Below are 14340 nucleotides of genomic sequence, written 5' to 3'. Positions count from 1 at the left end.
GATGCCTTCTCATGCAGCAAGAATCGTCTAGTTTGAGATTAATATTTGAATATGAATCTTAAAATAAGTTATTAAACTAGCTAGTTCTCAAACTGATGTGGTGAAAGGTTGCTATGATTTGTTTGCATGGGGGTATTCATGAGTGACGGACTAGCGGTTGTGCCATTCATGGGTGCCGTACGATTGGAAATCTGTCTCCGTAACTAGTTTGAGCTATTTATGGGATGTAAGGTAGAACCATCATCAATTTTCTGGCCTATGCTTTCATATTTTATTTTGTTATCTTAATTTTAGATAAAAATCAACTTCTTTGGCAATCTTAAAATATTATCAAGAATTCTGGTCGCCTTCTTCCTCTAAACATTCAGAGGAGCATTAGGCTGCAAGCAAAAGATAAGAACTTACAGGCCATGCATCAGAGCTCGGAGTCTCCGGTGTTTCGTCAGGAGGCTGTTCGAGCGAGCTGCACTGCCTAGCAGATCTGGCTGACTAAGGATGCTTGCACTTTCGGCGAACGACGTATGTCGCCGTAATTTGTGGTCGAGAGTGCCTGCGTTCAGGCGGCAGAGCTGTGTTACACCATTCCTGTTGGAGGAATCTTGATAGCTTGGGACATCTGGAGCTCTCACTCTGCTTCGACAATATCCCGTACTGTGTTCTTCACCTGGGAGACCCCACCTCCGAGTTTCCTAAAGGTCAACTTTGATGGTTCTGTCCTGGATGGTGGCACGAAGGAAGGCGCGGGTTTTGTTATTCGGGACCCGTCTGCCAGAGTTGTGGCTGCCGGCGATAGTCAGTTGTTTGACACTTCGGTTCCGAGTGCGGAGCTGAGAGCAGCCTGGGCAGGCCTTCGCCATGCCCGGTGCGTCTTACAGGCTAGGTTCATCATCCTAGAGGGTGATTCAGCCACCGTCATCAGTTGCATCTAGGAGGATCCAACGGGTGGCGGCAGTGACCATCCCTTGCTCCGTGACATTTGGGCTATGGCGAGGGATGGATGGGTCTTTCAGGCCAAGCATATTTACCGTAAAGGCAATGGTGCTGCGGATTGGGTGGAGATTGGGTGGCTGCGTATGCAGCTTCTCATTCTGAAGGCACCTTGTGGACTGGTGATGGGGAGTTGCTTTTGGCGCTCCGAGGTATCCTATTTTTTGATTTTATTGGGCGTATCCGTTTCCGTCATATTTGATTTATCCGCTTTAGAAAAAAAAAAAAAAAAGAAAGAAAAAAAAAAAAAAAAAAAAGATAAGGATTGCCATGTCTCCCATCTCAGATGGGGCTCATGCCCCTGGAGTTTTGTCAGATGGTCCAAAGTTTTGTCTCCGCCTTTAAATGAAGGGAGTCCGGTTCAACTTATTAGGAGAATTTGTGCGGCAAGGGGTTGGTTGAGTGTCAGAGTTGCTTAGTCTATAATATACGGGCCCAGATAACATTTATTGTAGCGGACGCTCCAAAGCGTGTAATAAATGTTTGTGGGGTCACAAAATCTTTCACGAGGGATGCAATATTTGCCATGCCTTGTTGTTATTTGTCACTTCAGATCCAGCTGACAGGATTCTACAGGATGCTTCCCTGCCGTAGGCCCCGACAATTAAAAGATGAAACACCTAAGTCATAATAAGTTGTGCTCGCCGGGTCATCATGGTATACTAAGGGTTTTGTTTGAAAAATCTAATAAAATTGAACTGAATTTATTATAGAACCATAGATTACATAGTATATTTAAGTAAGCCACGTATCAAACTCAATTCTTCGCCGGCCCAAATTCTGTGGGGAGAAAAAAAAAAGATTTATATAGGTTTTTTAATTCAATAGGTCTATAGATTGGATATTTGGATCAGGCCAAAACTAGGATATTCCTTTAGAAGAAAACGGGTTGATTCTATGATTAAACAAAGAGAGGCTCACCGAGCGGCGAAATAGATTGAAAAGAAAAAGTCCGAGGGTTTTGTTTGGGAGAAAGGAAGATGCAATTCTCGTCCTCTTCGACAATTTCTTAGTTCAACAATTTCTTCGGTTTATTTTTGTTTTCGTGCGTGGATCAATCCGATCTGACATTATCAAAAAATTTCATCTGAGTTTTGGAAGATTCGATTTTATATTTGGTTTTCATGTTTTGTTTTTTAAAGTTTCTTTTTGATCGTGTTGTCCTCTCAACATTTTCAAAAAAAAAGAAAAAATTTATGCATTGATCGTATTAATTTTGCCGTGGCTTTTCCTACAGAGGCGGTTGACCTTAGAAACTTTCCGCTATGTACTTTACTTCCTTCCAATTTGGGGCAGTTAAATTTAGACCCCCAAAAAATAAAAAATTTTAATTACCCATCAAAATCTTATTTTCATTGCAATAGAATTCACGGGTCTATCTGGATTCTAGCACAATTAATAAAATAAAAAAATCAAATCATGATTTTTTCGCAATCTGCTTTGTCCTTTGTAATTTATCCACTTGCACAGATCTTAATGAACTCTATACTTTATCATCTATCTATTTGCATAAATTTTGAAGCGCTCGATTCTTTATCACTTAAAGGGCTAGATCCTTTTATCATTCTTCTGCTTATGCAGATCTCAAAGTACTATGTTTGCCTATTTCTTCCTTCTCATCTGCCCTTTGGGGTTCATTTTCAAAATGGTTTAAGAATCATCCTTTTTCATGTCACTTTTCATCTGAACTATATTCTGTCATCTTAATTGAGATTCGAGAGTAGTCTACTCTAGATGGACTGACTGATGACCCATTTCTCTCAAGCTTGTTACATGCTTAGTACCATTTGGCAGATGAGAACCAAATAGGATTTTATTACCATACTGAATGATAACAATAAAAAGAGGAACGTGTTGCGCGTTGTCTTTTTTTTTTTGTGACTTCTTAGCAGCCCAAACTGCAAGTATTCATGTTCCATGGGCCCTTTCCCTCATTTTCGTATAAAAAATGTAAGCCACCAACTCTCCATTATTGCTATTCTAAAGTTTTTGGGGTCACATTGATTTGGCGGATTTAGTATCTGCCACTAATCAACTTCCTCTTACTACTTTTTTTTTTTCTCGATTTTCTCATCATATTCAGATTCCCTTTTCGTATCAGCTTGTGAATCTAGAAATATTTTGAGGAAACTGGGATTTTTTTTATTTTTTATTTTTTTATGGTTCACGATAACCAGCTGAACAATGAGCTACATTCTGATTACCAAGTAACCCTTCACAAATTCTTTACTTTTATGTTTAGCATCTAGGACGTGCTTCCTCTTATGGAGCATTTCCAGCAATCTTTCTTCTCGTTGTATCATAATTTCAACTTGAAGACGGTGCCAATTCCAAATGTGGTTGCATCCTAACTATTTACCAAGTCATCTCTTGCATATTGATTTGTCTACTTATTGCTGCCTCTTATGATTCCAAACAGGGACTTTGCAACTATGAACTGTCAAGCCAGGCCAACCAGAACTGTTCTAGTAGATAAACGTTGTTTAAGCACTGGTTCTTGAGAGCGCTTCTGGCTTCCGGTCATTCTATTTTTCATCCATGAAAAGAAAAATAACAAGCTCAGCATTTATGGAGAAACCCTGCTGGAATCAAGAAGAGGTTTGCGAAAATGGCTGCAAAACCAGGATCCTTTTCTTCATGCATTAAGTGCAGAATTACGTCCTCACTCTGCCCATGAGCCAATGATTCAACAGCTTCTAAAGCAGCCATGGCAAGTCCTTCATAATATGACAAGTGTCTCCACTAGTGACTTGCCATTGATATCTAATATGTTCTTCAGCCCACATGGCCATGAGAGTATTGGATCCCATGCATTTCTACTAAGGAATTATCCCTTCTTATGAAACTGGCATGTTTCTTGTTTATCATTAGATCCAGTATCCTGCAGATTGCCTTAAGCATTTTAATGTGGTCAATATATCACAAGTGTTCAAACTACAATGGCCAGCTGATCTAAAATGATTTGCAATCTATTCACTCCATAGTGATTTGTTTCCATTTGTTCCATGCATGCTCATTTGGAACCTCTCTTTTTAACATAACATGAAGGTATCAGCACTGGCAATTCTTATACCATGATTGATTCATGCAGATGATCACATTAGTTATCTAATCTAGCATATATATATATATATATATATATATCGGTAGACTCTGCTACACTTTTTAGCATTAAACACCACCTTCGAGGGGTCTATTATCACAGAACTCCGGTATCTGTATATCTAGCACCATCTAACTCCTATTTATACTTTGCCGCTTGGAAGTACAAAGCGTCATCACGAGCATAACCCTCATATCATGATTGGTGACTACCTATATGCACTCGATTTCATAAAATAGCATGATGCATGGTTGTTCGCTTTGACACCTGGACGTATTAAGTCTAATTCAAGTTTTCATCACATCTTTGTTTGAACTCAAGCATGCATCATGATATGTTTACATCAAACTTGGAACAGAAAGATTAACGAGTCATATATTAATTTCCTTTCCAATGTAATTAGGTAGCCAATCTCCTTCAATATATGGGAACCAGCTTCTTATATAAAGGCTTTCTTAGACAGCAAGGATTATCAAGTATGAGTCCTAACATCTGAATACCATCCATCAACATGTCGGATTATACTTTCTGGTGGGACTGTAGGATTCAGAAAAATTCTCAGATATCTACTTTATCAAATAAGCCAAGTTGTATAAGCCAAAATGGCTTTAATTTCCTATTCCGCCTTGGAATTGGATAGATACTCAACCAATTTCAGCAGAGAATTAGAGATTTGGTGCAACCAAATGTTGATTTCAGCCTAGCCTAGTAGTAACGACATGTTCGGAATCTTCATGTTCGTCATTACAGATGTCATACTTTTGAAAATGTTGACGTTCTTAGCTTCTTTCATGAATGAATATCAACCTTGACAAGTACTTGGCACGTGAAGTATCCATGATTGTACTTTGTGGTCAAAAGAAAAGACAAAAAGATGTGGTTATAATATGATAAGTTGGAAACCAGAGTGAGTCCCACGATCCACCTCCCCCCATCTCTCTCTCTCTCTCTCTCTCTCTCTCTCTCTCTCTCTCTCTCTTTTGATGAGATCCATTAGAATGAATGGCACTATGAGATTCAACTAATTAATTGATGAAAAATAAATAGAAAATGGATTTGATTCAAATTGAAATATATTTTTTGACAATTATATATGGTCATGACCATCACTATCCAACCTCCTCTCGAACAACTCTTTTATCAGTTTTCATCATTGTATATTTCAAATATTTCTTTTTTAGAAAAACTATAACTTTGTATGGTACAATAATACAAATTTTTAATTGATAAATAAAAATAGTTTTTTAAACTTAAAGGTGCGAGCTAATCTATTGATAACTTAATAGTTGTGATGCCAGAGTAATTTTTTAAAAAGAAAAATATTCACCAAAATCATTAACTTTTATGGAGATTGTGGTTGTTTTGAAGCTTCTAACACTAGTTTTTTCATAATTCGAAAAAAAATTACATCTTTGGGGAACGGAATGGTAAAAATTCTGTTCACAAAACATATTATTACCATGGTTAAATGATTACCTATCTTTCACAAAATAGTGGATACATGAATATCCACTTATTAGCTATATTTTCTTTCCAATGTAACTGCTAGGTAGCAAACAGCTTCTTATATAAAGGCTTTCTTAGACAGCAAGGATAATCAAGTTTGAGTCCAATGGATTTTTCTCTTCCTTCCAATCCTCAAGAGAATCCTCAAGAGGAGAGAGGCGAAGTCTCCACCAAGGAGCACAGCGATCTCCAATCCTCGCTACGAAAACATAAAGGATTTTTTGCACATCCCCTCAGAATGTACAAAGGCTTTTGGGTCCATGAAAATATGCTTCCACGCGTGATGGCCCTCCAAGATCACTTCAAGCCCTGCCCCTCCGACCTCATCCTCGTCACCCAGCCCAAATCCGGCACCACCTGGCTTAAAGCACTTCTGTTCGCCATCATGAACCGCACCAACTACACCTTCGCTCAACACCCTCTGCTCACCCGCAACCCCCATGCATGTGTGCCCTTCTTAGAGGTCCCCTTTCGCCATCGATTCCCCGATCTGGAGGCGATCCCTCCGCCGAGGCTCCTCGCCACCCACTTGCCTTACTCCATATTGCCGTCCTCTGTGGCCGACTGCGGTTGCCGGCTAGTTTATCTCTGCCGAGACCCCAAGGATGTGGTGGTCTCGTTGTGGCACATCGCGCAAAAGCTCAAGCCCGACAGCATGGGGCTGAGCGAAGCCTTCGAGTTGTTTTGCGGTGGGGTCTCGCTTTTCGGCCGATCTGGGATCATAATCTCGAGTACTGGAGGGAGAGCCTGAGGAGGTCGGAGAAGGTGCTTTTCCTGAAGTACGAGGAGATGAACGTGAGAAGGGTAGCGGAGTACGTGGGGCGTCCCTTCTCGGAGGAGGAGGAGAAGGATGGGGTGGTGGAGGAGATTGTACAACTGTGCAGTTTTGAGAAGCTCAGCAGTATGGAGGTGAATAAAAGAGGTGTATACGAAGTAAGGGAGACAAGCGTGCCGCACGAGTCGTTTTTTCAGAAAAGGCAAGGTTGGAGATTGGGCAAATCATTTGAGTCGTGAAATGGGGGAGACGTTGGACCGAATTGTCCAAGAGAAGCTGGCTGGATCCGGTCTGACCTTCCAAGCATCGTGAATTCTCAGAGACGCTTGGCTGTGCGCGCTAGGTATGCATGCAAAAATATTCTCCAGCCTACTGATGATGGGGTGGCAGCTCGATATTCATCTCTTTTTCATGTATCGCATCTAATCCCATAAAGCATTAAAGCTGTGTTTCCCTTTTGTACGTGTGCGACCATCTTCTTACTTATTCAAGATGCCTTTCATGCAGCAAGGATCCTCTAGTTTGAGATTAATATTTAAATATGAATCTTAAAAGAAGTTATTAAACTAGCTTGTTCTCAAACTGATGTGGTGAAAGGTTGCTATGATTTGTTGCATGGGGGTGGGCATGAGTGACAGACAATTATATGTTGTGCCATTCATGGGTGCCGTACTATTGGACATCTGTCAGGGTAACTAGTTTGAGCTATTCATGAAATGGATGTAAGGTAGAACCATCATCAAATTTCTTGCCTCTGTTTTCATAATTTATTTGGTTACTCTTTATCTTAATTTTAGATAAAATTCAACTTTCTTGGCAATCTTACAAGAGTACCAAGAATTCTCGTCGCCTTCTTCCTCTAAACATGCGGAGGAGCATGAGGCTCCAAGCCAAGGATTGCCATGTCTCCCATCTCAGATGGGCACCGTGTCTGTGGTCTTTTGTCGGACGGTCCAAAACTGTGTGTCTCCACCTTTGAATGGAAGGAGACTGGTTCAACTTATTAGGCGAATTGGTGCGGCAAGGAGGTGGCTGATATCAGAGTTGTTTAGTCTATAATATAGGGGACCCGATAACAAGCACACATGATCAAAGCTCACTGGTTTGGCTTTGTGAAGCAAGATGGTTGGATTATGCATGAAGGAAACCATCTATATTTCCACACACTCTCCTACCAACCAAGAGAAAAAGATTGCCGACGCAGTCATGTTAATTTCTTTTTGACTCTGAAAATAGGATTCAGTTATGACTTTTTCAATCTCGTTGGAATTTAATTCTTTGTTTAAAAGAGAAAGCAAATGCTTCAAATCTTAGCTAATAAGACAGGGTAGTTTCTTGCGAGTCAATGGAGCCATTTCTCATTCTTTTCCCCCCTTCTCTTTCTCACATGGACTGGGAAGGTTAGCGGACAACATTTGGACCCATCTCAGCGTCTTATGATTGGGTCCCCCCCCCCCCAACACGACACTTCCTTATGACGGTAAAGTTGCCTCACAACATATTATTACTATGATTAGTTGATTACCTATCTTTCACAAAATAATGGGTACACGAGTATCCACTTATTAGCTATATTCCCTTTCCAATGTAGTTAGATAGCTAATCCCCTTCAATATGTGGGAGCCAGTTTCTTATCTAAAAGCTTTCTTAGACAGCAAGGATTATCTAGTTTGAGTTTCTTTTGCATCCTTCGACAAATTCCAACCACGACAGAATTTTTGCAGGTTATTATTATTTTTTTTGGGTGAAAACGGCAATTCATATAGCTCTAACGTGAGTACATCCTGCCAAATCAGAAGAAAGCAAAAAATACAAATATGGCGGTAGCTCTACTGTGGATGTCCAGTGGAACTCCCCGGAGTGTCGTGCAACATAAGAGGCGACCCAGTCTGCAGCCGTGTTCGCCTCCCGGAAAATGTGTACGGCCTGAAACTCGTCCATCTCCATAGCCAATATGTGCGTCTCCCAAATGAGCGGATGCCCATCTCCATACCTATGAGCACCCCGGATCCAATCTATGACTATGGAGGAATCCCCCTCAAGGTACACCCGTCCGGCCCCGAGCACCCGCCTCGCATAGGATATGCCCGCCCAAGCTGCCTACAGCTCTGCCCCAGCAACCGTGAGACCTGTCGAGCCCCGCCCTCCCGCTGCAACCAAACTCCCAAAATGGTCTCGGATAACAAATCCAACTCCTCCCAACCTCCTGTCCGTCGCCACACTGCCATCAAAATTCACTTTAAGATAACCAAGGGGTGGGGGTATCCAAGAAACAACGGCAAACCTGGACGCTAAAACAGCACTGCGGGTACCCCAGATGTCCCTAGTTATCCCAAGTGAAGACACGGTAGTACAAGAAAAGACCTCCTCGGCCTGAAGCACAGCTCTCTTTATCACCATCCTCGCCGAGAGCCTCCTGCCCTCAAACAGTCGAGCATTCCGGTCCAACCAGATGTGGTAAGCCAGGTATGCCCTAAGAATCCCCTCCTCCGCAAGCCTAGGGCTCCGCACCGTGGCCCGTAGCAAGTGTATCAGATCCTGTGTCGTCTCTACTGAGTGGGGATAGGAGTAGGAGACGACCTCCATATCTCTCTAGCCCTAGGGCACTGCTCTTTTTGTCTTATTCAACCAATTATGACATCCCTTCTTCCCCGCTTGACGACCTCAGAACAATACATTTTTGTTACCACGAGATGTATTGGCTGCTGCGGATCATTTGATCGGAATGAAATTTGGAATGGGTACACTTGACGATATGAATCACTTGAAAAATAAACGTATTCGTTCTGTAGCAGACCTGTTACAGGATCAATTCGGATTGGCTCTTGTTCGTTTAGAAAATGCTGGAGATCCAGACACCAGAGAAAGGAAGCCGCCTTTCTCAATTGGTCCTCGGGAAAGTTGCTCCGGAAAGGAAGAGCTTCTCCCAGTCAGTCTAGAAAACAGAGTGGAAGGTCCGAGGGAAGGCGGTGGGTCATCAAAAAGTAGTTGAATCGAACGTTGACCTTGACTTGACAGATTCATCCAATCCAATTGAACCTACACTTTCTAATAATCAATTTGATATACTCGCTACTCCTACTCCTCTCGTACTAGCTTCTCGGCAGTGGCTGGGTTTCGATCATGGTCGTTGGGCTTCCTTGATTGTCATATGAGAAGAGTCTGCCTCTCAGTCTGTCTAAAATTCCTACGTGGATAGTAGTATCCGGACACACCTCGCACCCCTGAGGGACCCACATGCCCCGTCTGACTAGCATACTCCTGGTAGGAAGGCAGCCCCAAGCCACCTTCCAGATGAAGAGCGCCACTCGTGGATGAATCTGCATCCTCCAGATCCAACCTCCCTCAATCCGTCTAGCTGGCTCCCTACTGAAAAGAGCATGTAGATCCCTAGCTCGCACCTGTGATCGGCCCGACGGCGCCCCGACCAGCCTGTCAGACTCCCCCTGAAATGGCACCGGAAGACCCAAAATCATCTCTGCCAGCTGCACCCCAAACACCTCTCGTAACAGCCCCTCCCTCCATCCGCCCTCATCTGGATCCAACAGGTCACTGACCCTCTGGCCCGTTAGTCGCACCGAATCCACCATGGTCGGCATACGGCTGATCGGCACAGCAGTCACCCAACAATCCTCCAAGACATCGATGGAGCGACCATCACCAATAGCCCATCTAATCTTCGATAGGACCACCCCTGCTCTGGCACACATCTCCCGCCACACCAGAGAATGGTGGCGGGCTGCTCTCACACCAGGAACCAAAGCTCCATACTTGGCCCTCATCAGTGAGGACCACATACTATCAGGCTCCATGACATACCTAGCAACGTGGCGAGCCACTAATGCCTCCCTCTGTACCAGTAAGGACTGCACCCCCAAACCTCCATGTCTAGTAGGCTGGCACACCACCTCCCACGCCAGCAAATGAATACCACCTCTATCGCCTTGCCTCCCCCAAATTTCTGACTAGCTGCTCAATGGACCTCAGAACTGACACTGGAATGAAGGAATGGGAAAGTAAATAAATGGGAATCGAAGAGAGTACTGACCGAGCCAAAGTGACCCTCCCCATCATAGATAGTGAGTGCATCTACCAACCCTCCATCCTCTACCTGATGCTAGCCTCCAAGTAGGAACAATCTCTCCCGTGCAATCGCCGGCCAGAGAGCGGGACCCCCAAGTATCTCATCGAACCATCATGCTCGCCCACCACCAATATCTCGCTAATGGAGTGTCTCACCTCCTGTCTGGTCGACGGGCTAAAACAAACTGCGGATTTCGAGAAATTAACTCGTTGACCAGACATGGCACAGTAGTCCTTTAGAACCCTGCCCAGAGCTCGAGCATCCCAGCGTGTCGCACAAGCTAGCAACAGGCAGTCATCCGCGAAAAGCAAGTGGAAGATCGAAGGGGCATCCACCACTAGCCTGTAAGCCTTCAACTCTTGAGTAAGCACGGTCTGATGCAGCGCTCTGGATAGTGCATCCGCGCAGATGATAAATAGAAGAGGGGATAGGGGACAACCCTGTCGTAGCCCACCCGCAGACACAAAGTAGCGAGAAGGCGTGCCATTCACCAGAATGGTAAAGGATGGAGTCCTGACACAACTCATGATCCACCAAATCCACGCCTCAGGAAACCCAAACCCCTACAAAGACTGATGAACAAACTTCCATCGCATCCTATCGTAGGCCCGCTCCATATCAAGCTTGACTCCCATCAAGCTTCTCCTCATCGGGGCCCTCTCCAAGTCAAACATGAACTTCTGGGCAATCATGACATTGTCGAAAATGCTCCGACCTCCTATGAAAGCTCCCTGCTTCGGACTAATCAACCTCGGTAGAATGTCCCGCAACCTGACGGCAAGGATCTTTGCCGTAGCCTTGTACATAGTGGTGCACAGGCTAATAGGTTGAAAGCGACCCGGCTCAGAAGCATACCGCCGTTTCGGTATAAGGCAATGAAGGTCCGCTGCCAGTCCGATGACATCACTGTTGTAGTAAAAAACTGTTGTATGGCCGCCGTCACGTCCTGTCCCACTATCAACCAGTACCTCCGAAAGAGCAACAGTAGAAATCCATGCGGCCCCGGCGCCTTGTCCCCCTCAAGGGACCAAATCGCCTCCCGAATCTCCTCCACCGAAATCGGTCTGATCAATGCTGCAGTCTCCTCCTCCGACACCCTCGTCGCCGGCATCGACATCTCCACTCGGCCCCCCTCTCCTGAATGCTCTGTCCACCTTGCTCTGAAAAAGCACTCCACAATCCTCCGGATCATAGCAGGGTCATCTGACATCTGGCCATCCTCACTCCTGATAACTCTAATCATGTTCTGGTTTCTCCTAATCATCGTTGCCTGATGAAAGAATTTGGTGTTTCGATCCCCCTCTAAAATTCACTGTACCCTGGACTTCTGTCTCCATAGTATCTCCTGCTATCTTAAAAAGGAATCATGTAAAGCCATGTGTAATTCAATAGGTGGTCATGCCTGATGTAATTTACGAGCTAGCTCTATTATTTTGGATGGTGACTCGACCATGGTCATCAGTTGGATCCGGAGGGGCCAAGGGGTGATGGCCGTGACCACCTATTGCTTCGAGATATCTGGACAATACTGAGCAACGGAGGGGCTTTCCAGGCCAAGCATGGTTTTCGAGAAACCAATAGGGCTGCAGATTGGGTGGCTACTTATGTAGCCAGTCATTCCGGTAGTACCTTGTGGGTTGGAGACAAGAGTTGCCCTGGGCGCTCCGAGGCATTTTGTTTTCTAATTTTCTTGGGTGCATCCGTACTCGTCAGGTATGATCTATCCGCTTTAGCAAAAAAAAACATAAAAAATTTTAATTAGTCATCAAAATTTTATTTTCATTGTAATAGAATTCACTCGCCTATCTAAATTCTAACATTATTAATAAAATAAAATATAAAAATAAAAATCCAAATTATGACTTTCATGCGATCCCAAAATGCTTTGTCCTCCACGATTCATCCACTTGCACAAATCTTAAAGGGCTCCATACTCTTTCATTTATCCATATGTATAAATTTTAAAGCGCTCCATTCTCGATCACTTAAAGAACTTCATCCTCTATCATCCATATGCTTACACATATCTCAAAATGGTACATTCCCTAACATTTATCCGCTTGCACAGATCTCAAAGCACTTTATTTGTCATTTATTCATCTGCACACATCTCAAAGCGCCTCATCCTCAATCATCCATCTACTAACATAAATATTAAAGTACTCTATCATCTATCATTCATCTACCAACATAGATCTTAAGGCACTTTGCTCTCTATCATCCATCCATCTACACAGATCTCAAAGTGTTCTATTCTCTCTTATCTATCCACCTACATAGATCTCAAAGTACTCTGTCCTTTCTTCTTTACCAATATACACAGATCTTAAAGCACTATATCCCTATCATCTATCTGCCTGCATAGATCTTAAAGCACTTTGTCCTTTGTCATCCATCCAATGCACATATCTCAAAGCCCTCATCTTCTATTATCCATCAATCTGTATGGATCTCAAAGCACTCTATCCACTATCATTCATTTGTCTGCCCAGATCTCCAAGCACCCCATCCCACCTACATAGATCTCAAAGGCTCTATTTTTTATCATTCATCTGCCTGCACTGATCTCAAAGCACTCCATCTTTTATCAATTGTCCACCTAAATAGATGTCAAAGCATTCCATCCTCTATCATCATCCGCCGCATAGATCTCAAAGCCTCCACCTAAATAGCGCATATTATTATTAGCAAAGGAGTAGGAAAGCTAAACTAAAGAACGACATACAGTGTCTCCAAACGCATCAGCAACCAGTAAATAGGCTGATGCCTAATTTGGGTGGTAACAATGCACCCTTTTCCCAGCTCACATCAGCTTCAAGACTTCAAGTGCTTTGGAGGCCCACCAATCTGCAACACGATTGCCTTCATGGTAGAAATGTGAAACTTTGAAAGCCCAATAACCCGCTTCAGCTGCACTATATCATCGAGAAGAGGTTTCATATGTTGCATATTATAATTAGTACCCTGCGTTCGGGGTATGACAGTAGTTGAGTCCTCTTATGAGTCCTCTTATTAAGCCGCTGCTAACTCAGCCTAAGGGACAGGGCAAGTCGAAGTTTTCCTCCCCCCTACATATATTAAGGACCCATAAGAATCCCTAATAATGTATCTGGCTTCCGCCAGCTTACGGCTGACCGGGCTATGGAAGTTAACCCTCAGAAAGGTTACTTTAGACTAAAGCTAATCATGGGCTTAGTCTGGATACAGAAAATATCAAATACTATATATACATCCAGCCGAAAGTCTAATTAAAAATAAATAGAGTTTAGATCCGAAGTCCAGCCCATGAACAGCTCTACTCCAAAGCTTCGGACCAGAATCCAAAGTTTTAAGATCTTGGCTTTGCCTAACATCTTAATACCAACTATTAAACTGTCGGGTTATACTTTCTGGTGGGACTATAGGATTTGAAAAAATCCTCAGATTTCTACTTCACCAAATTAGCCAAGCTGTATAAGCGAAAATTGCTTTGATTCCCCTACTCCACCTGGGAATTGGATAAGTATTCAACCAATTCCAGCGGAGAATTAGGGATAATGTTGATTTCAACCTAGCCCAATAGTAACACATGTTTGCAATCTCCAGGATGGTCGTGACAGATGTCACACTATTGAAAATATTGATGTTCTTTGCTTCTTTAATAATCGGATATCAACCTTGACAAGTACTTGGCACGTGAAGTATCCATGATTGTGCTTTGTTTCAAAAGAAAAGACAAAAAAGATATGGCTAAAATATGACAAGCTGGAAACCATAGTATCTCACTCTCCCTCTCCCTCTCCCTCTCCTTCTCCCTCTCCTCGCTAGGGATTGCCATGTCTCCCTTCTCAGATGGGGCCCATGCCTGTGGACTTTTGTGAGATTGTCCAAAACTCTCTATGCGTC

General features: G+C 43.3%; 1 protein-coding gene and 1 pseudogene across 1 annotated transcript; one reads left to right on the top strand and one right to left on the bottom strand.

Moving 5' to 3' along the window:
* Positions 1-5621: 5621 nt before the first annotated feature.
* LOC120111917 lies at positions 5622-6879 on the top strand (annotated as a pseudogene).
* A 1592-nt stretch (positions 6880-8471) lies between these two features.
* LOC103699299 lies at positions 8472-8957 on the bottom strand. Its single transcript, XM_008781334.2, has one exon. It carries the CDS (start codon positions 8955-8957, stop codon positions 8472-8474), a length of 486 nt encoding a protein of 161 aa, XP_008779556.2.
* Between the last annotated feature and the right edge of the window lie 5383 nt (positions 8958-14340).

The sequence above is a fragment of the Phoenix dactylifera genome, chromosome 9 (assembly GCF_009389715.1).
Source record: "Phoenix dactylifera cultivar Barhee BC4 chromosome 9, palm_55x_up_171113_PBpolish2nd_filt_p, whole genome shotgun sequence".
In the NCBI taxonomy this organism is placed as follows: Eukaryota; Viridiplantae; Streptophyta; class Magnoliopsida; order Arecales; family Arecaceae; genus Phoenix; species Phoenix dactylifera.
This window is presented reverse-complemented; position numbering and strand designations above follow the sequence as displayed.

What these genes read in the sequence shown, in the direction of transcription:
- LOC103699299 (XM_008781334.2), bottom strand. Translation starts at nt 8,957, where the DNA reads ATGGAGGTCGTCTCCTACTCCTATCCCCACTCAGTAGAGACGACACAG.